General features: G+C 38.1%; 3 protein-coding genes across 11 annotated transcripts in view; 1 reads left to right on the forward strand and 2 right to left on the reverse strand.

Moving 5' to 3' along the window:
- The window catches only part of LOC306770042 (focal adhesion kinase 1-like), a 65836-nt gene extending 59531 nt beyond the window's left edge, over window positions 1-6305 (forward strand). For all 9 annotated transcript variants that reach the window (XM_079258813.1, XM_079258816.1, XM_079258817.1 and 6 more), the window contains 7 exons: window positions 867-929; window positions 1547-1586; window positions 2228-2331; window positions 3968-4123; window positions 4237-4317; window positions 4819-4904; window positions 4997-6305. In XM_079258813.1, the coding sequence (XP_079114939.1) occupies window positions 867-929; window positions 1547-1586; window positions 2228-2331; window positions 3968-4123; window positions 4237-4317; window positions 4819-4904; window positions 4997-5123 (657 nt within the window). In that variant the 3' untranslated portion in view covers window positions 5124-6305. The remainder of the gene's footprint in view (window positions 1-866; window positions 930-1546; window positions 1587-2227; window positions 2332-3967; window positions 4124-4236; window positions 4318-4818; window positions 4905-4996) is intronic.
- A 1723-nt stretch (window positions 6306-8028) lies between these two features.
- rplp1 (ribosomal protein lateral stalk subunit P1) lies at window positions 8029-10246 on the reverse strand. The gene is made up of 4 exons (XM_079258288.1): window positions 10033-10246; window positions 8925-8999; window positions 8398-8518; window positions 8029-8157 (listed from the first exon to the last, which is right to left on the reverse strand). The coding sequence occupies exons 1-4, from the start codon at window positions 10102-10104 to the stop codon at window positions 8075-8077; spliced, it is 351 nt and encodes a 116-aa protein (XP_079114414.1). The 5' UTR covers window positions 10105-10246; the 3' UTR covers window positions 8029-8074.
- Window positions 10247-11116: 870 nt separating this feature from the next.
- On the reverse strand, window positions 11117-21815 carry clptm1l (CLPTM1 like). The gene is made up of 18 exons (XM_079259144.1): window positions 21561-21815; window positions 20702-20922; window positions 20475-20569; window positions 20091-20280; window positions 19303-19502; window positions 19050-19128; window positions 18808-18925; window positions 18631-18725; window positions 18356-18440; window positions 16285-16388; window positions 14793-14858; window positions 14344-14394; window positions 14169-14251; window positions 14041-14075; window positions 13842-13897; window positions 13667-13711; window positions 13406-13521; window positions 11117-13312 (listed from the first exon to the last, which is right to left on the reverse strand). Exons 2-18 carry the CDS (start codon window positions 20864-20866, stop codon window positions 13228-13230), a joined length of 1668 nt encoding a protein of 555 aa, XP_079115270.1. The 5' UTR covers window positions 20867-20922; window positions 21561-21815; the 3' UTR covers window positions 11117-13227.
- Window positions 21816-22670: the final 855 nt, after the last annotated feature.

Here is a 22670-nt window from a genome sequence, read left to right on the forward strand (position 1 = left end):
GGAAGTGGGATTGGCAGAAGCAGTGAAGAGGGAGGAATGAGTGAAGCGTCACCCATCAGAGGGAGATGGAGAGAAATGGAAAGACTGGGAGGGAAAAGAGCTGAAGGAGAGAAAAGGAGAGGAGAGTGAGACGGATCTTTTCTCTCCAGGATTTTGTCTCTGTGGTTCAGTGGAGCTTTTCCTCCTTTGGAAAAACTCTCCATTTCTGTCTTTACCTCCTCCTCCTCCATTCCTCTGTGACTCACTTTTTCTCTCTCAGTTCATTTCTCTGCACAAGTCTACCAGTTTCTCTGTCCTGCATCACTCCTTATGTCTTAAGCTTTTCCATCATTCTTCCCATTAAACTCTGTCTTCTTTCGATGGCCTCCACTCTTTACGTTCCACCTTCCATCTTCTTCAGGCTCTATTCTCCCAGGATGCATCTCTTCAAGGCATGCTTCACCAAAACGGTACTGGAAGAGAAGAAATGGGATCTGGAGTTAGTTAAAGCTTTGAAATGTCCTTGTTGGCGTCAACAAAGGCTTCAGTCGTGGCATTGTGTGTATGTGTGTGTGTGTGTGTGTGTGGGACCAGGGTTGCATTTGTGTCCTGCTCTTTTTTCCCTCTCACTTACCTCATGGTGATGTCGGCAGGTGGTATTTACATGCGGAGTTTTAAATCTGCTGGTAGCTGGTGTTTAACTGGGAATGGACATCAATTTGTGACTGGGAGACAGAATTTGGTTAAATCTAAGATTTGGCTGTCAGAAGGAAAAACTTGTTTATTTTTACCTTTTTATCAATAAAAACCTAGAAATCTGTATTTGTTTTCTTTTCTTTTATTTCTATGTGCACGGTTTAGGTGTTAATTGTGTTTCCTCCTTATAGAAGGCAGAGTCCAGAAACAGTAGGGGCAGCATCGACCGAGAGGATGGGACACTACAAATACCGGTCAGTCGCTGAACTGCATGCATGCAAATATTTTTTATTTTGTATTTGCAAGGAAATAAAATTGGATTCTCTTGCGATTGAATTCAGCTGTAAGAAAGCTAGACTGGATATTCAATCCCAGACACAGATGAAGAGAGTTTTAGGTCAAGTGGAGGGGAAACGTTCTCAGCAGTTCATGGAAAGTAACGTAGAAATGGAGGAATGCTAGAAGAGAGGACGAGAGGAAATGTTTTCACTGCAACTAACAGACAAAAAGAAAGGAAACGCAGACACTGGGAGAAGCAGAGAAAGTATTTCTGTGTGTGTGTGTGTGTGTGTGTGTGTGTGTGTGTGTGTGTGTGTGTGTGCCCTGAAGGGCACTGCCTACATACCAACCACTTGACCATAGAGCACCCATGGGAACTTTAAGCCCTGAAGAACTGCACATTGACTGCACGGCTTCAGCTTGTTATCTGTTCACAGCTTCAGCTGTAGCTGAGTAACATTACAGGGGAAATTCTCAGCAACTATGATTGTTCGCATCCTTCTAGAAAAATAATAATTAGATTTTCCTCATTTTGTCTCCTTGAATAAATACTTTTGTTGGCTAACATTAAGTTTTATGTTTGTCTTCAAAGGGTGGAAGTCAACATATCTACCAGCCTGTTGGGAAACCAGGTGAGAGACATGCCATCATTCTAATATACATGAGTATAAGTATTCATCTTGTAAATATACCAAATTATAAGTGAAATAGCTGCTCACTCATCTTATTATGTACTGCTTTAGCATTTAAAGAGGAAGCTTGGTAATGCAGTCATTTGCATTCTTGTTTTCTAGCAGGTAAACTGCTTTTGGGTTTCATGCTATAAGTAAGCTGTTTTATTGCACGTGCATTGTTTAACATGTTAGAACTCTGTCTAGTGTTGAGTCTTGGAATTACCAGTAACGTAATACCTTATTAAGGAAAGTAAATTTAACTCATAAATGTCACTGAAATAAACATGAATTCTTAGTATACAGTGCTGACTCTTCACCTTAGTTTGCAAGGAGAATAACTGTAAACAATATTTCATACATTCGTTCATTTTCTGAAACTGTTAGCCTGATGAAGGGTTGCGGAGACGCTGGAGCCTATCCCAGCAGTCTTCAGGCGAAAGGCAGGGTACACCCTGGACAGCTCGCCAGTCCATCGCATGACATAAACAATATTTGACAGTGAAAATAAAAATAGCAAATAAAAATGTATTTACAGGCGACCATTTGAAAATCTAAATACAGCAATTAACAAAGATATTACTTGCTTTATTTTTTTGCAGAACATGTTGCCCCCCCTAAGAAGCCACCGCGTCCTGGAGCACCTGGTCACCTCAGCAACCTGACCAGTCCCTCCCCTTTAGACAGCTACAACGAGGGCGTCAAGGTAAACAAACAGCTGTGGAAACGTACTTCAAAACAGGTCTAAAGTGAGAAAGTTTTTTTTAGTGTATCTGACTTCCGTGAGAAGAAGTTAAGTCCAGGTTTTGCCACACAGTGTTCATACTTGACGGCCATTCTAGTCAATCCATCAGCCTGCTCATAGGTTGTCTCAGGGTACCTTTGTAAGCTGTCATTCTGTGGAAAAACACAGAACTCTCATAGAAACACGCGTCTGTTTGTAGTTTATTGGATTATTTGCACCCTTTGACCCTCCCCTTTATTCTTTAGTTATTAACTTAACTCTGATATTGTTCTGATGGTTTGTATTCTGTGCTGTTCTGCTTTACCTGTGATTGGCTTCAGCCTAATGTTTTTTACTTCTCCTCTCCCCTTTACACATCCCTCCCCTCTGTTATTAACATCCCGTCATTATCAATTCAACACCCTGCATTTTTTATTAATTTTTCACAACTTTTTTATGGTCCCATCACTCACATCACACCCATTAATCTATTCTGCCAACACTTTCCCCTCTTAAAACCCTCTGCACCTCGATCCACACCATCCACTTCCCTTTTAAACCATTTTGACCAAACAAACCCCTTATACTCCCTGTAGCCATGGAGGGTAAGCTTATCTGTATGTGTGTCTGTTACAGTGAGTTAGTTAGCTGTTAATAACCATTAAAACTTCCATGTGCGAACACGTGTCATCATTCACAGTTTTAGGAATTTTTCTTCACCAGAGACAAAACAGGGAACCGCGACATTGAGTCGTTCTTCCAGGTCCCATTATAAGCGGCGACTTCCAGTAATTACATGCTAATGATGCTTTTATATCCAAGTGGTATTATATTTCTGCCTCTTGCAAATATGTACATAGTATTTCTGGTGAACAAAACGCTCAGTAGTCACACATTTGATGTTTTAACATAAGTTATTAATAGTTCAGTGAAGGTGTAGAAAACTGACCAAGATGAAGCACATTTAGTTTATTCTAATCATTCAATAGGGATTTGGTGCATTTGAATCGTCAACATTTTTCAGTATATTGTAGAAGCAACACAAGTAGATGTTTGAACATGAATTAAACCTGCATTTAGTGATTTTTCCTTTTTTTTTGGGGGGGGGGGGGGGGAAATAAACTTGATATCATTTGAAGATGTAGATCAATAAAATTACTTAAAAAGGAAATGAATACTGAAGCCTTGAAGTTGAGTTGCCACTGGTGCAAAAATCCCTTCATGCAGGTTGAACTTTGTGTCATGTAATAACCAGGCTCTACTAACATTCCACACACTCCTCACCTACTTCAGAAAATAGTCATACATGTGTAGAAACTAGTGCATGTAAATAGAAATAAAAACAATAGAGTTCTTAGTGACAATAAATTTCGAAATGTGTATATTTAGTCTAGCTTTTGTGTTTGCATGTACTGCCACCTAGTGTTGAGTCTTTTTTTTACACCTGATGTCAGTCAAACTGCTGAGAGTTTGACTCACATCCAAGTTCATTTTTATTAAATCCACTCCCATGAAGACATTCATGTTTAAATAAATTCATATATTTAAAAGTGGCAATAAAATAAGAGCTTCATACAAAAGCATTTTGACTTTGTGATACTCTGGCCTGTTGGTACAGTTGCAGCCTCAGGAGATCAGCCCACCACCCACCGCCAACCTGGATCGCTCTAATGACAAAGTATATGAGAATGTGACAGGACTGGTCAAAGCTGTGATTGAGATGTCCAACAGGATCCAGCCGGCTGCCCCCGACGAGTACGTCCCCATGGTCAAGGTAACTGCCAGCTGAGCGTTATTATTGAGAGGCGCATAATAAAAACATCTATAAAAAGGACTTGAATGTGTAAAATGTTTAAGAATAATGTCCATGTGTGTGTATTTCTGAAGGAAGTAGGTCTGGCTCTGAGAACACTACTGGCAACAGTGGATGAGACGATTCCTGTACTTCCTGCTAGCGCACACAGAGAGGTAAATACACGCATATGAAATAAAATAATGTTTAAATGACCAAGCAACTTCTGGGCAGAGCGCTCCTCATCAGGTGTCAGAATAAAAGCTGATGACTCTTTATTAATTATACAACTCTCTCTGGATTATACAAGTGATTAAAAAATTGTATCAAAATGTCTTCAAACTGTTGTGAAAAACATTTATTACGACTAATTTAAAACTGGTATTTTGCATTTGTTTGAAGCATTGTTTATGCACATCCTCAGAAACTAATGTATGTGTTTGCAAGCTGTAATGTGCGAGTAACTGTGAGTGGTGATGTAGGGACCAGTGGGACTGGACGCAAGGTCACAGGGTTGACAGGTGTTAAAATTATGGAAAATTTTATCGAAAGTCACAACATGCTTGGTTTAGGGGCTTTACATACTATCTTCAATATTACTGCTGGTGTTTTTTTCTGCTGTAATCCCAAAATGAATCAAATAATAACCTCCAGTGTTGTTGATATTGTTCTAACAGATAGAAATGGCCCAGAAGCTGTTAAATTCAGATCTGGCAGAGTTAATAACAAAGATGAAACTTGCCCAACAGTACGTCATGACAAGGTAAAAAGAAACAGTGCTAATGTTTTTTTTTTTTTTTTTTTTTTTTTAAACATTTTTGTGCACTTTATGACTGTTGTCTTTGTTTTTTAAAGTTTACAAAAGGACTACAAGAAACAGATGCTAATGGCAGCTCATGCCCTGGCAGTCGATGCCAAGAACCTGCTGGATGTCATTGACCAATCACGGCTCAAGATGATCAATCAGACCCGCCCCCATTAGTGCAGGATCCAGTCAGGCTGGAGGGTTCAGTTACAGGATAAAGAGAGATATGGGGATTGGAGGATTTGTGGATGGACATTATGTTTGATATCTGCGATGGATAAATGAAAACAAGGAATCAATGGACGGCAAACATGACTGAAATAATCTGCTTCCTCCTTTTGTACCTTTAAAAAAAACATTGTTTGATTTTTCTCTGGAAACAGTCATGTTTAGGTCAATGTTGTATTTTCTATTTAAGTTTCCATTGGCCTTTACACCCAGAGAAACAATCCTTCCCATCATGTTTTTATTTTTTTGAAAATCACCGATTGTTTAAAGTAGCAGATTAACTCAACGTTTTAAAGGCTCACTTGAAGGACATGAGTAAAACTGCATATGCAGGAACTGGAACTGATGAGCCAGCTTGAGGAGGATAATAAAGATCATTTCACAGTGTTGTTTAAAACTGTTTTTATGTCTTCAATTATTATGTTATTTTCTGCCTTGACTCTCGCAGCATGTCAGTCTTCCTCTTGAACTTTAAGCAAAAACTATTTTACAGTACAGCTGCTCATAAAGGTTTTAACATTAGCTTTCTCCTATAGATCTTTTATCTCAGGTGGCAGACAGCTAAATTTACAAGAACAAGCTCTTGTTTTGTATGGAGAAAAATAAAAACTGCCGCACGCCACTTTTAAGTTAACTCGCATAGTAAATATACAAAGAAGCTCTATTTTCAACACGTTTATGTGGCATGCTTTGTTAGTGAATAATGAGAGAGAGGGGTGAATGAGGGAAGAGTGGAGGGCACAGAGAGGTGGGAGGTTTGCTGGGGCCAAATCTTCCTGTGCCAGATAAGCATTTTTCTTCTAAATGTCCAGATATTGCTCAATTTTTTTTTTTTTTTTTTTTTTTTTTTTTTTTACACAAAAAACCTGTAAAAAACAAAACACAAACTTCTTTTGTTGCCTACTGTGTAGATTGAAGCCACATCATGACATGTACCGTAAATTTCTCCCTGATTTTTCCTAAACCGTACCACTCTGTCATCCTGTTTTCCAACCTTCTCTTTTTGCTGCTCCTCACTGGAGTTATTTATGTATGCTGCTGTATTTCCTTCTTCTTTGGCACCTTAGATTTCTCCCTCAATTCCCTCACATAGGCTTTGTCTTCCTCTCCTGCCTTTCTGATGCTCCTGCTGTTCCCTGAGTAGAATCTCAGGAAGGAGACACATGTACAGTTGCTAAACCGAGCAAATAAAACACTGTTATAATTACACTGTATTTCGAGCTGTATTTATTGTGTCCTCCTTATTTTACACTTGTTCACAATTCAGCACCTGATCTTTTTATACCATACAAACTATTTCTTGCAATGTCAAATGTCATTAAAATAATTTTAAATAAAACTATTATAGAACATATAAATGTAATAAAATGTTAATGGTATTTTAAGAGTACTTTAAATGCGTTTGTGTGTCATGACATTTGAAAATTAAAAGATGTTTCCGCCCGGTTTCGAACCGGGGACCTTTCGCGTGTGAGGCGAACGTGATAACCACTACACTACGGAAACCACCAATGTCCTTTATAGGAGAAATGAAAGCTAAAATGCATTCTTGACCGACCAAATTGACGGACGACTAGTGCGTCACGTGTGGGGGCAGTTTCTGTTTACTTTTACTGGTTTTTGGGTTCAAAATTTGACATTATTTTGCCTTCTTTGTTTGGCAGTCAGCCACGTTAAACATCACGCTGATGTGGATCAAAATGTCAATTTTACAGCGGTAAATGCAGACGAAGCTCGAAATGCGTTACAGATGTGCATTAAGTTGATTCCTTCGTTGGCTCTATACATGTCCGAAACAAACAAAATGGTCAATGGCATAATTAATTTTACCTCATGCAATGTCACAACTATCAACGAGTTTTTCTTTGGAACTGGACTGACCTCTTGTCCACATCCGATAATAGGAAAGTTTGGACAGTTGTGTATAATCGTTTCCAGCCCATCATATTTTCATGCAGGGTAACTTTACATGCAGACCGTAAAGCTCATTGCCATTACCTTGGATGCGTGTCACAAGTAAAGTAAAGAGAAATACAATTGTCAGTGGAAACGTGGTTATCCAGTAAATCACACAAACCCTATTGTCTTGGCCTGTGTTGCTTTGCCTTGAGTTCCACAACCTGATCATTTAACTTCAACCCAGACCTGGAGTTTTGACTGAACATTCAAACTGCATTTTATTATTTTTTAAATAAATGTCAATGTAACTACTTCATGTGCTATGGTGATCTACTGACTGTTCATTTGTGGACTGAAGAATAAAGCAAATCACTGTAAAATCCAGAATAGATTTTATCTGCAAATAGATGTTGGGAGTGCCCTCTGCACTCCAAGACCTCATATGATGGGATGTCTTGCTCTCATTCACATAGGACGCCAGTCACCTCTCCCTACAATCCTGCAGCAGTTAGAATAAACCAGTAGTTCTTCCAATAACCTATACGTTTATTAAAAAGCTAATCATTTTATATTGTATTACTTACCATTATTTGACTGCCTTGTACTGGAATTTCCCTTTAAAGGTTTTATTAAAATATAATCGTGTTTTACTTTTACAATCAACATTACCTTATTTAAGGAAAGTTTATTTGTATAGCGCCTTTCATGTACTACAAGACAACTCACTTTAAACATCAGTATTTTGTGATTCTGTCTGAGTAACAAACCGTTCAAGATGCCATTGCTGTCCTATTATCCCACCAAAAAGTTGTAGCGCTTATTAGCACCTCACCTAAATGAGTTTTATTTTAGTATTCTACCATTACTGTGATATGGATCCTTTTGGGTCTGAAATACAGGAATAAAATAATGTACCATGTAAAATTTCTGCAAACCATAAATAGAGAAAGTGCAAGACATTTTTTGTATTTTTATTGTGTTTTTGTAGAAAAACAACTTCTTTAATCGAAGAGACCAAAGCCCATGTCGTCGTCAGACTCCTCGGACTCTTCTTTCTTCTCCTCTTTCTTTTCCTCCTCTTTAGCTGTTCAGGTAAACATGATATAAAATATAAATGTTCATGTCACACAGTAACTTTTATAGTCAATGCCGAAGCAATTCAAAGAAAACATATATTCTCAAAGTTAAACGTCTGCAACAATCTCTCAGCAACAGGTTAACACAAGAACTAAATTAAGAGAAGCCGTTTTTATTTACAAGCAATAACATGAAATTATTTTTACATTCATGTTATTTGGTTGAAAACCAATGTTAGTTCAGTTACCTGGAGCGTCACTAGCAGCAGCAGCAGCAGCAGCACCTCCTGCAGCAGGAGCACCAGCTGGAGCTCCACCTCCGGCTCCAACGTTGCAGATCAGACTGCCAATGTCAATGCTTGACAGAGCCTATGACATAATTAACATGTGAATATCCTTGGTTTGACCTGGACCGACTTAATACAAAAGAAATCAAACCAACAGTATATATTTGAGTGGTGAATAAATCGAGGACTACAACAAGGCCATGTATCAATCTGAAAAGTTAAGATAAATAAGTACATTTAAACCTTCTTCAGGCCCTTAAAAGACTACATTCAAGAAAACCATGACCAGCAATTTTGGATTTGCCTGCAAATCTGAGCAATGTCAAGGAGGAGCTCATCTCTTTCACCATAAATCTGGCTGAACATGGCAACAGAAAAGTTGTGTTTTAGATGCTGAAACACCTCGTGAGTATTAAGCATTGTGGATATTAATGGTATGAACGGTCTTCCATCGGTTTCACATGTGGGGTGCATGTTTGTTTTCTTACCTTGGCAAAGAGACTTGGCCAGAAGGGCTCCACAGTGACTCCAGCAGCCTTGATCAGAGCATTCAGCTTGTCCTCCTACAGACAGAAGGAGGTTATTATGGTGATGTGCTGTGATGATGTGCTTTTGTCCCGATTCAATTCTATTCCAATTTTTTTGGGTGCCGATTCTCACAATTCTTTGATATTGCTGATTTTTGTAAATTTAAAAAAAAAAAAAAAAAAAAAAAAGTGTAAAACTTTTTTTTTTGCTCGTAATTATTCTTGATTTCAATTAGGAAAAAACAATACAGTATCCAGACCATCATTCTGCTGCTATGCCCAAGAAGACAAGTAAAAAGATCAATAGACAAATTTTATAATGGATTTTTATTTATTTGAAGAAAAACAAATCGATTTTAAAATTGTGAAGCAAAAAAAAAAAAAAATTCTGCTTTTCGATTTGATTTTAAGTATGCATTTTTTTCCAATTACAGGAAAAATCCTTGACGAATAAATTGACAACATTTGAAAGCCACCTCTAAAGAAGTAGTAATTACTCTGCTAGTACTTTCAGCTTATAGGATATACAATGCTATTGCAGGACCTGAGCGATGCTTCCACGTGAAGCTGTCAGGACGACCAACCACGCCGGTCATAAAACCACAAGTACATTGCTGCTATTTGCATCTATATTTCAAGTCAATTCCCTCCTTGCCGAGTGGTGATACCAGTAAAAGTTACGGCATGACGCTACTCTGTTGTTTTCCTAACTAGTTAGTTAACACCTGTCCATGACTGAATACTGAAACACTCGTTATATGTTAAATGTGGTAACCAGCAATAGTAAGACGCACAAACTGGGATTATGAAGCATGACTGCCATCATATCTACAACATAAAACTACTGAACATGGCCTGACATTAGCAACACGTACGCCGCCATTTTAGCCGGTATTCAGGATAACATAAGACATTTACACTCATAGGCTTATAATTTGCCAGTTATAATTATGTTATATTTAATAAATAGACTCTGTTGAGGCAGTCTTAAATTTGCGGCTTTTAACCCCCTATACAGTGTTTCCCGTTGACCAATGTGGAGCTCTGGCTTTGGCTGAGGATGACTTACGGTGACGGAGACTTCATCGTCGTGGAGGATCAGAGCAGAGTAAATGCAGGCAAGCTCAGAGACAGAGGCCATTGTAGATGTTAGATTTTATTTCTATGGCGTCGGATGCCTAAATTTGACGGTGCTAGTCGCCGGATTGTGGACCTTAGCTTCGGATGAAGAACCGAGCACCTATAGGCACGTTAACTTCCTACCGCGGAAAAGGGAGGGAGAGAGGCGGGGAACGGGCCATATACAATGCGTCAGGGTCGCGTGATGATGACGACTTACGCACAAAACGTAGATCAGATCATTTATCTGAACTTGTTTTTTGTTTTTTAATTTTTCTTAATGTTTTCTTATTCTCCCAGTTTCCTGTTCTCACTATACGCATCACTACGTTGTTGTGGATGTATTCTTGTATTGATAATTCTCAATAAAGCGTTAAGGGCGGGACGACACAAAAACAAGGATGGAGCATTTTTACTGTCCTTTACTTTTGTCCACTTAAAGGAAAATTTAAAAAATAAAATAAAATCTGAACTGCGACTCGTTTGTTATTTATATATAAGATTGCAAGGTATTTTAATGATCTACACGCTCGTTACAACATAGTGTTCTCATTAAGTTTCACAAAAAACTTATTACAATTAATTTGAAATATGCTGGGAAATTATATAATTATTTTACTTGATCAAATAAGTAAATGCATTTGTATTTGATCATTTAAAACAAGAATTTCAAGCTGTTTAAATAATTTGATCACGTCTCTGAAATATTTTTTTCTTTTTGTGAACATTCTTCAAGTGTGATGATTCTATATTGTTGGGGTTGTATATGCTTGGGAGCCTAACATGTACAACATAGAGTGCTGATTAATTTAGTTTTTCTTGTTCTTGCAAGAATAATTTAAAAGCACATGAATGGCAAATATGTATATAGCAAAAAGTACCCCTGCAAGAAAGTTAAGTCAGTCACCTTTATTGAATCTCAATCGAAGTCAAACAGTAGAATAAGTTCAATCATTTCAAGGCAAATTTCTGGCAAATTGGCCAAATTTACCCTTTTACATAAGACAAAACAAAATAAAACTCAAGTTGACCCTTTTGTACAGAACTGTTGACCTACAAACAATAAGCAAATTGATTCCACATAGAGTATTTCTATCATAAAGAAAATGGGTATGAAAACCCATCGGAATCAAAATGTGACATGTGGTAATACTTAGGTTTTACCAAAACCATTTCCTCCAAAATGTCAGTATCCAACCAGAGAATCACAAGGATCATTAGTGGTGCATATCAAATGCTGACAAACAGTTTATAGAATCACTCATACATTTGGCACGAACATACTTTCTTAATCCTGATTCATGAAAAAAAATACTCAGCCAGGTTTAACCACAAAACGTAAATAGGATGCAAAAAACAAAATGGTTGTCATCAGATGTTTGAAATAATAATAATGATAACAACAATAATGAAAAGACCTGATTGACTGTGCAAGAAAAAGACAAATTAACTTCACACATTGCAGGAACGTATCATTTTGGAATATTCACACAATTCATACAGTCACCATGGTAACAAATCAAGCCTTCATTTCTGTTTAGACAGAAGGTAAAACTTCTATAATTGTGGCAAAACTTGTACCAATCCTCAAAGTACATTATTCATTAATGTCACTCAATGAAAAGGACATTTTTCCTGATTGCAGTCTCAGTTGATTTTAAGCCTATATACAATTTACTATAACTACAACTGGTGGGTACTGAGTTTTTTGGGCCAGACTGGACTTGCCAATGCCGTTATCATGATTATTTCACATAAAATTTTAAATCTCTATCTTGATGCTTTTTCAAGAGCCCAAACTGTTAACAACCACCTTTGAATCATTGATTCATTCATTGAATCAAACTATTTAAACACAATTATTCACACGTAGTTTCAGTTTCACTTCATTTAATGCAGTATTCATGTGATATTTCAGGAAATGGATATCCAGGCATCTGCTATGAAGACCACCTGTCACAACTGGAAATTAGGTCCTCTAAAAGCTGTCACGTGTACAATGTGGTTTCTATATTGTAATTTGACATTGCATGAGAATAAGAACAAAAAGAGATGTTTCACATTTGCCAATTGGTTTAAGATCATGAAATTCCACAGTGAAAGGATACAGTGCTATTTCTGCCATAGCATGGTAAGAAAGCCAGCTTTCTTGGAACCTTGGTTCAGCAGAAAGATGTTCTTTTTGTTTGATCATTTTTGTTTGTTTTTTCATTTCAATTTGACAAATGTAGGCTCTTCAATTTTTTTTGTTACAAATCCTGGATATACTGTATGTATTGGTTTCTCAAAGCAGACTGAAGCACACTCCTAATGTCAGCGAACTGGAATTTGTACATATAAAATTGTTTAAAGTAATAAAAGAAAATCCCTTTTTGACAAATATTACTTCTAATATACATCTGCAGTGGCTACAGCGTACACTGAGAACTCCCAGTATGCCATTTCATCAGCAGAGTATACCTCTCCAAACTGCACAGGGCCATTCACACCAATCTCAAACATGTTTTTTTTTTTTTTTTTAAAGTTGTTTCCTTAGTTTTATAAATGGGCTACATATTTAACTTACTTATCTCTCTGCCTCATCACACTTCTAAACACAAAATACCTCTTCAAACTGAACAGGGCCATGGAAGCTGAAATAGCCCTAAAAAACAAAACAAAACAAAACAAAATGATGGGGAATTATCATAAATCACATGAATGTTCAAGCCTTTGGTCCTTTTATTATCAGCTGGACCAACCATCTCCATTCAGTTGATGTTAGTAAGTTCCAGTACGTCACGTGAAGGGTGATCCATGCTTTCACAAGAAGAAAACTGTGTGAACGTAAGAACTGGTTTGCTTTTAGTGACTTCTATCTATTTCCAACATGGATATTTTTTTTTACAAAACTGTCCATGTTGTACTTGCATGTTTTCAACAACACCTCAGAATGGAGAAAGCAAACACTGTCTCTACAGAGGTCCTTTACGGTTATTGAGTTTGTGGCAGCTGCTGCAGGGGGAGGGCGATGCAATTCAGTTCTAGTTGCCACTTATCCCGCTTACTGAAATTGAAGCTCCTTTAATTTCAGTGCATAAATGTGGAAACAAGATGACATTCACAGTTACCAGATCATAGGTGTCAGTAGCCCGTCTTTTTCTTTCTAGTCCTTGTGAGTCTTCCCTTTGGGGTTTTCATCATACGAAACTCCATATTCATTTACTCTTGTTTTGTCCACAGGGTAGAGCCTGGAGAAAGGAAGAGAAAGTCCATTAGATAGGAAAGCTGGTTTGCGAGTTTTGCTGGTAATTTGGGACTGTGCACGGTGTGTTTTGGTATACCATCTCTGGTAAAGGTAAATGAGAAACACCACATCATCTCTGAAACAGGCCAGTCTATGGGAGGTTGGCATGGTGATGATGAAGGCAAATACATCATCGATGAATGTATTAAATGCCTGGTAAGAATCAAAGAAAAACACACATAATCAAACGTGAAAGCTGAAATTTTAGAACATCTTTCTGAATCTGATCACAGTTTGTTTGTTCTACAATGCAAACAAGCAAATTAAGCTAAATGAGGAACCAAAACTGTTTCATTACCTTGTACATAAAGGCCTTCCAGGGAAGGTGAGCCACCGATTTTAGCTGGTGAATGAAGAATAAATTAAAATATTACAGGATGAGCAAAACTTGCTTGAAGTTAGGAAGTATTTTCAAGTCAGCAAATCTGCTTTATCTATCTGGAAGCAAACCTGGTTGTCAAGCGTTAACTCACCTTATAATTGACAAACAGTTGAGGAAGCATAAAGAGGAAGCCAAATGCATATACACCTGTAAGTGTGACAATAAAATTTAAACTTATCGACCATTGCAACTAATTTTTATGTCAACAAAACCTGATTAATGTAAAGATTAACGTACAAGCCATCGGGTTATTTTATTTATAAGTGTGCTCACAATAAAAAGCAGCTCACCATTCACCAAACTGTTGATCAACCATGAGTACCAACTGAAAAAAATTCACACAGAAAATGGTGAAATGTAAACAGTAAAGTAAATCCCAGTAAGTTAACGCAGATTAAATCAGTGTCACATGTCTTACCTCTTATATCGCAGAAATATCAGCGCGTACACTGCCCCTCCAATACAAAGTGGGTAAAGGAGGTATGAGAGATACTTCATGGCCTAAAACAAAGCACATAATGAATGAATGCTAATCAAGCGCTGTAATTCTTGTATTGGAGTGTGCATGCAGGTGTGAGGATGTGATTACTTACCAGAGTATCGTATTCTTCTGTTCTCCTTTCTGATTCATCTAATTTTCCAAACTTTGGCACAGAAAAGAAACACACACATTACCAACATGTAGATACATAAAGCTTAATATTACAGGCCGCTATAAACTATAAACAAGTGGTAGAATTGCCAGATGTTTTTGATTACAGATGTGTGATCCTGCTAAATAAAAACGTCCTGCACAAGAACGTCTGGATCTTTTGTAAAATGTGGTTTTAGCTTATTTGCTTTGTCTACTGTAAATAAGAGCACAGCTTAAATCACAGCAACAAGGAGCAGAGTAAAAGAAAAAAAACTGCACATAGATGGTCATAAACAGTTCATTTAATATTGATAATCAAGTGTTATTGTAGTTGCACAGACTGGTTTTCTTGTATTTGCCGAGGAGGAACAGATGGCAGATGGTTATATTATATATATTTACACCTACCAGGAATGTTGGCTTGCCTGCTTTCCAGAAAACCTGAATCTTAAAGGCCTTCTTCACTTTCCACACCTGCAAACACAAATCCACATTTACCATCACTTTTCCTTCCAGACTTCGGCTACTCATTTAGGCATCAATAAGAATGTCAACTTTCATATTGAAACCAATAATAGCAGCTACTACTCTTGTACAGAAGTAAAGAACTTATCTCTATAAATACAGTGCAGTGCGATAGTCTGCAATGTTTTAAATCGCCAGGAAAAAAAGAAAATGAATGAAACCATTTACTGAAAACATAAGAACATAAATACATTATAAAAGGCATAAATAGTGCATACAATCCTATCAAGTTACAAAGCTTCTGTTATTTGGTACACTTTTTTTTTAATCCATTTTCCTTCCTTAAGAACAGCTGCTTGACAGCCACCTTTAATAGAGACTACTTCTGGAGAGGTTTAGCAACCAGTAGACAGATCAACTGTGAATTTAGAGAAACTCAGATCTTCTGTCAGGGTTTTAATTGATTTATTTTGAGGATATTTTTTTTTATTATTCTTGAACGTATAGCTTTCAGATACTGTTTATCTGCTACAGACAGTCTTTTTTTCAAAACCATGTCCTCTCAGCATTATGACATGCAGGACGGGGGTCTGTGTACTAAAATGTGCCAGAGATTTGCTCTGCCAAGAGAGCCATCTTGTCTATATGCTTGCCTTTGATACTTAAAATCCCTTTTAATATTACATTAGCTCTGTGACAGACTGGCAACCAATCCAGGGTGTGCCCTGCCTTTCTCCCAATGATTGAAGGGACAGGCTCCGGCTTCTATGAATTAGAACAAGCTGTGAAGAAAATGGATGGACATTACTTTATTAGTGTTTTTAATTTATTCTTTTGTTTGCTTATTAAGCTTGGTACTTTTTTTCTTCATGTCTAATTTCCGTAATTTTATTTGATGATTCCATGCAATACTGTAGTATTGCATAGATGCTTGCGTACCATACCATGATGGTGGATAATAGTTTTTTGGGGTCCAGCTAGTTAGTGCATAAGTTCTCTTACTTATGCACTAACTACCTGGTACCAGGATCTAGTACCAGGAGTACCCAAAGCCAGGGTCGCTGTCCTGCAGGTTTTCAATGTATCCCTGCTCCAACACACCTGGCTTCCATTAAATGGATCCAAAAGCCAATGAAGTTTTGCACAATGATTAGTTTGAGTCAGGTGTGTTGGAAAAGAGACACATAGAAAACCTGCAGGATTTTGGCATTTTGAGGATCTCAGCTGAGCACCACAACTGAATGAGAAAAAGAGAGAGAAAAAAAAAAAAGAAAATATTTGAAAGACTGGAAAGCGAGATAAACTGTTTCTCCGAACCACTTTACAATATTACAAGAAAGTCAGGCTCAGTACATTTACACAGTAATATAATTAACACAGTGTTGGCTCTGTTTCAGACATTTGGATGCGTGGGTTTGTGCACATGTACACTTACTTCAATGATGGAGCCGATTCCAGCAGGTATGAGGACAAGGAGGCTTGTCTGCTCATCAAACAAGTACAGGAAAATCACTATGGTACTGAAGCATCGCCATAGGACTGAAAGAAAGAGCATACAACAAAATGTAGTACAGTGCCAACTCTGCCAGTGTGAACCACTGGTCAGCTGCATTACTCAAGTCAAATAGCTGCAGAATCTCTTTTATCACCTAAAGTTATTTCACATTTGTTCCTTCAATGCGCACTTTAAAAAAAAAAAAAAATCTTTCAATTAAGTTTCTTACAATGCGAGTCTGCATGAAACCACAGCAAGACATGGCAGAAGTATACTGCCTGGCTAAAAACAAGCTGCCACCTGGTATCAACTAAGCAAATGGGTATAAGTTCCCTATTGGATAATTACTGCACGGGCGATCATCTTTCAGCTGGCAATAAGCCATTTAACCCCAACTAATGCAATGAATAGCTTTTAATTTCTTAGACGACCATATGGACAGATGAACTCTGTTGTTGTACAGAAGATCTGTAATATGGGTCAAATCACTGGCATGCATCAAGCATAAAAACATCTAAGGAGATAACAGAAACGACTATAAATGCATTAAGAACTGTCCAGAGCATTATTAAAAATTGGAAGGATAGATCCGCCATCTTTCAGGAAGAAAAGTGGTCGGAAGAAAGTCGTGGCACCACTTAAGCATTTTGTGAAATCAAGTTGAAAAAAACTGACAGTATCATCAGGGAAATAAGTGTACTTTATATACTTTATAATGGATTGGGATTGAACAGCTGTGCAGCTGTGCAGCCATAAGAAAAACCACTAATTAGAGGTGCTAACTGGAGAAAAAGGCTTTAGTTTGCTTGGGAGCATTAAAAGGGTCAGAATGCAACGAAAGAACGTTGGAATAAAGAGTTCATCAGGATAACGAGAGAGGCAGATGATTTGATTTGATGCAGCCATCATGCCTGCTGTACACACCTATGGGGACAGTGCTATGATCTGAGGTTACTTCAAGTTAGTCGGGTCGCACAACACTATGTTCCCAAAGAATGAGGTCAGCTGACTACCCTAATACAATGAATGAGCAGGTTATTCCATCATCAGTCCTCTTCCATGATGGCACAGCCATTTTCAAAGATGGCAATGGCAGAAGTCTTTGGGTTCATATGGAGCAAGAGTGTTTCAGGGAGGATGAGACATCATTGTCATACATGGTTTGGCCACCACAGAGTCAAGAATCGACCCCAGGAGTGAAGGGGGAGACGTTTCTACAAGCTTTAGTCATAAACACCACAAAGCTATTCTTGTTACAGCTGCTTACCAGCTGCTTCTGTTTGACTTTTTAACAGTAAGGAGATGACAGACCAGAGCAGCACTAAACTGTCAGAGAAACGCTGTTTCGAAAGAGAAGGAAAAAAAACTGGTTTTGCTGGAGCTGAACACTCATATGAGCGTGGCGTTTCGCACAGCAGTGAAGGAGACTAAAGCCTGCACAATGTTAAAAATATAATAAAAACAGAAAACACTTGTTCATAGAACACATATACTATACAAACATCTCACTCATTTTTGCTTGGAATTGAAGTATTTTTCATTTCCATATTGATGACATGATGACATAATGAATAACCAAATAACTGATTTTGATTAATCTGGAACTGTTCATCCCAAGTCATTTGACAGAAGATTACCAACACAACGCCACAGTGGATTTCTGCCACTACCAAAGGTCAAGGCGGTCCAAAGAAATATTAGAGTACATGACCTATTATTTATTTATTTATTTTTTTTAAATAACATTTCTTTTACTCTGACACTGTTAATGTGGGCAGAGTCACGCAGAGTCCAACATCTGGCTGCCCAGCAGTCCACACATACAGATGATCCCCAACTCCTCGTAGTTTCACTTGTTTTTACACACTTTTCTAAACGCTTATTAGAGATTGATGTGCAGTACAGTGCTGATTTTCACTCTACTTATCATTTAATAAGACATTTGTGGCCATCTCTGTGTTGTTTTTTCGTCAATGCACTTAGCAGACCATAAAAACGCAAAGTCACCAACCTGCCTTGCTGGACATTCCCACCATGCTTTTCTTCTGCTTCCAGAAGCTGATGTCATTTTTAAAAGCCAAAAAGTCAAAAAGAAGCTGGAAAAATGTACAGACAAGAGGCATGTTACTCTGGAGAGATACTAGATGGTATAAGTTTGTATCACATCATTAAATCAGCATAAAAACTTGTTAGGGAACTTTCAATCATCCTAACACCTTCATGTAATATTTTTAAGAAGAGTCAGAAACAAAACCTGCAGCATTGTAACACAACAGATAGACTCACGTGGAAAGCAGCAACAAAGAAGGTCAGAGCCAGAAAGTACAGGTTAGTATCCACAAAGATCCCTTTGATTTCATCAGCATCCTTCTCTGTAAAACCTGCAAATCAAAGATACACACACAAAAACATTAAAAAGTGTGTGTCTTTTAGTGTGAAAGTTAGCGAGAGGAATTAGCCTACCAAACTGCTGCAGAGAGTAAACAGCATCTTGCATGTGGATCCAGAACCGAAGTCTGCCCAGAGAGATGGCGTCGTAGGAGATGGTCAGAGGTAGTTCTGTGGAAGTACTGTTGATCTCCTACACTCACAAACACACATGGCACGGGAAACATCAGGAAATACACACACTGAGGCCTCCTTCGCTTGTAGGATGCATTTAGCATCAGACTGTTGCAGTAAATCATTTAAAGGTCCCAACGTACCACCAGATCCTTGACCCGATTGCTGAGCTCATCAACAAACAGCAGAGGTAGATACACCACCTTCTTCCCATTCTGGAATCTAAAACGCAAACAAATAATATCTGTAAACATTGTTTGTTTTTTTTGTTTTTTTTTTTATCTTGATGTCTGTCAGTGTGTGAACCTGTGCAGAGCTATGACTGCTTTATGCTGAGATTATATATTAATAGTAATTTGTTTTCAGATTAGTGAACATAAAACTGTTATATCTTACACTCTGAGGTATCTGTGAACATCACTTGGAAGGTATTCTCTGTCGAACAGGAAATGGTCACTGACAATGTTGAGCGTTAGACGGGAGCGCCAGTGGGAAACTGGGTGATCTGACGAGGAAGCAGTTCCACCTTTTGCTCCAGCTCTTGTTGCAGCGTGATCATCATGCTGCTTCTTTTTCTGGCCTTCTTCTTTCGGATCCTGTGTAATTATACAGATAAAGGTGAAGTTTTCCTCTAAAATCAAAGCTTAATTGATCGAAATGCTTCAAACTACTTTGCATTCAGACTGACGTGAACCGAAAGCTGTGCAACCAGCTGGAGGAAGTAAAAACTCCAGTGTTTTCATTTTTTGTCTGTCTGGCTGTTTGCCATGAGATTATGCAAAGATAAAAGACTAAAACTTCATGATAATATATTAGCAGGAAAAAAAAAATCTTTTTTTTGTGTCAGTCTTGATCGTCTTCTTTCAATGTGCAAATAGAACATTGAATTTAACAGTGTGATATGAAAGTGTCATTAACTGCATTATTATTTACTGCATTTACTTACCTTACATCCAATTTACTAATCACTTTTGTTTGTGTTCTATCTGTAAGAAATCACTATAACATTTGTCTCAGGCAGATTCAAAGAGAATGACTGAATTGGATCCTGTGTACTGACCCATGTACCCATATTACAACATGTTATGACTTGTCAAAAAAGAAAAAAAGAAAGAACTATGAAATAAAGGCTTTAAAAATACAGAATCATGGGCACCTTTCTATTTTTAGGCTGAAATTTGTACCTGTGTTTCATCCTCTCCAGATATCAGTGAAATTTCAGGAGGTTTCGGGACCATGTAGGTGGTGAGCTGAGCCAATACGTGGACCTGCCGTGGATCCTGCCATGGGTTGAGGCCAGCTTGATGGACAAATATTAGTGCATATAGAGTCCCATTATTACGCGTTTTCTTTGGGAGGGAAACATTGACTATCCTGGAGGAAAAATATAAGAGAAATAAGATGGTGAGTAAGTCCCTTTGAAATCTAACATAGTGACTCAGTTTGTCCAAATTCTTTGAAACATTAAACATGATTAATTAAGGCAACAATTTCACCTCGGTGCCAAAAACTGAATTTCAAGCTTTACTTTTAATTAAGATCTTATGGCCATCAGCTTGTCTACTAACCTCTCAAACTTGCTGGTGACATCAAAGTCCTTCTCCTCATGGATCAGAGTATGGCCTCCATCTGCATTAGACCGTAATGCAGTGAAGATACTCAACTAATACACAAAGACAGAGAGAGTACTTACTGACAAGCTTACTTGGAATGATGGCAAATCAGCTCAGCTACACAAAATAGTTAACCAAAAGGTTTTAAATCATTATTAACGTAATCTGTTTACATATCTGACCTGTAGTTTGGGGTTCCCTGCCAGGAAGGGTGTAATGCAGTTGCCTCCTTTGAGACGATCACAGGGTTTGGTGTACACAATCCCATACATCACCCAGCAGGTGTGGAGCACATACACCACAAACACCCCCACGATCAGGGTGGTGAAGGATGTTTTCAGAAACATGTTGCCTGTTTTGTGTCACTGTCCCCGTCAGCTGGCTCAGCAGCAAGGCCACAAATCTGTAAATGAGCCATCAAAGATGAAGGATTTGATTGTAGCGCGTTTGCATTCAGGAACACTTATGATTTAACTTGTAGTTTGCCAAACCTTAGATTATCATAAAACAGAAAGAGACCATTACTACTCATTTTTTTGTTTGATAAAATTATGTTCAACAATATACTCTTCCAGTTTTTTCTAAGGACAATATGAGCGACACACAATTTTACATGTTCAAGTATACAGGCCAGTAAATTCAAATATCCTTGAGCATTAAAGAAATTTTGCCAACACTTAAGTCACTGTATTTTATCGCCCTGGATTATGGTTGAGAACTTCCAGTCCCTTGTGATTTGAATGAACAACAATTTGCCTGATAAAGATCATAAACCAGAGGTAGTTTATCACCTTAAAATCAGAGATATCTACTCTGAAGCTGTCCATATGGTTTAATCATTATCTGCAGTAAACGTGTTTCCTTATGCTGTCTCTCTCTTTCTCACACACACACACACACACACACACACACACACACACACACACACACACACACACACACACACACACACACACACACACACACACCATTCATGTTAGAAAATTGTCAAAGTGCTACACTTATATAAAATTCTATCATATAGCAGAGGCTAACAATTACCGGTGTTCAATCTGGCAGGCTGTTGGTGACAGGACACTCAGCTGGATCATTGGCTGCCCATCCTAGTCACTTTCCAGGCTCTGTCTCACTCTTTTTGTGTTTCACGGGTTCTGTCGGGCAGCAAACAACGATCGCATTGTTTCTTCAAAGCTTTCCACAGGTTTTAACATAAGTCATCTGTTTCCTGCACGACAAGACTGTCGTTTAGAGACAAAAATGTAACCCAAAAATTGTAAGCTGGAAGCGTGAGGTGGCTCTACATTTCCGCCATTCGCTTCCTGCTTGGTGGCTTAGACGAGATTTAACTATGAAGTAACGCGAGATTTTTGAGATGCTTGAAGAGAACTTCATAAGCAAACAGTTGATTTTTTTTTATTTCCTTTCGAATCACATAAATACAGTACATCCACTACATTTTGACGTTTGAATATAATCTCAAAGTATCTCCCTAAAACAGGCTGCCGTGACCCGGATTCGAACCGGGGTTGCTGCGGCCACAACGCAGAGTACTAACCACTATACGATCACGGCTAGCCGGCGGGCTTGAAGTGATGTCAATTATTCAAAAAACAACAACAACAAAAAACTGTACTTTCTTGAGTGTGCTTTACGTGTTTCTCCCATTACTGACACACGATTCTGGCTGGAGTCAAATAGATATGTCTTGCTAAGGTGAACAAGTCCAAATCAGGTTGTTGTACTTATAAATTGTTGCAAGAGGCGGCAAATGAGGGACGGGGGGCAATAATAAAAGTAGAATAAACTATTTCGTCTAATGTACCACACAAAGTTGCTGAAACAAAACCGTAGATTAATGTAAGGAGATGTTTCGAAACAAACGGCCCTGCCGTGACCCGGATTCGAACCGGGGTTGCTGCGGCCACAACGCAGAGTACTAACCACTATACGATCACGGCTTAGCACTGTACCTCTTCTGGAGCCTCTTGATGGATCTGATTAGACAAGAACCCTGCAGTTCCCAGTTTTTAACTGACCTGATACCGCTTTTTGATACACTTTAGATCTTTTCCCTCAATACACCTGACTCAAGACCAAACATGATAAGCTGTTGGATTCATTTAATTGGAGTCAGTTTGTTGGAGCAGACAA

The sequence above is a fragment of the Telmatherina bonti genome (assembly GCF_933228915.1).
Source record: "Telmatherina bonti genome assembly, chromosome: 19".
Classification (NCBI taxonomy): Eukaryota; Metazoa; Chordata; class Actinopteri; order Atheriniformes; family Telmatherinidae; genus Telmatherina; species Telmatherina bonti.

Bases quoted from the DNA above. Each gene is read 5' to 3' on its own strand.
- rplp1 (XM_079258288.1), bottom strand. From the start codon at position 10,104: ATGGCCTCTGTCTCTGAGCTTGCCTGCATTTACTCTGCTCTGATCCTC. The intron at 8,519-8,924 runs GTAAGAAAACAA...ATTATGTCATAG, and splicing joins GGCCAAGTCTCTTTGCCAAG to GCTCTGTCAAGCATTGACAT. The intron at 8,158-8,397 runs GTAACTGAACTA...TTACCTGAACAG, and splicing joins TGCTGCTAGTGACGCTCCAG to CTAAAGAGGAGGAAAAGAAA.
- clptm1l (XM_079259144.1), bottom strand. From the start codon at position 20,866: ATGTTTCTGAAAACATCCTTCACCACCCTGATCGTGGGGGTGTTTGTG. The intron at 20,570-20,701 runs GTCAGATATGTA...TTTGTGTATTAG, and splicing joins CAGGGAACCCCAAACTACAG to TTGAGTATCTTCACTGCATT. The intron at 19,503-20,090 runs GTACAAATTTCA...ATAATTACACAG, and splicing joins CTGGAGAGGATGAAACACAG to GATCCGAAAGAAGAAGGCCA.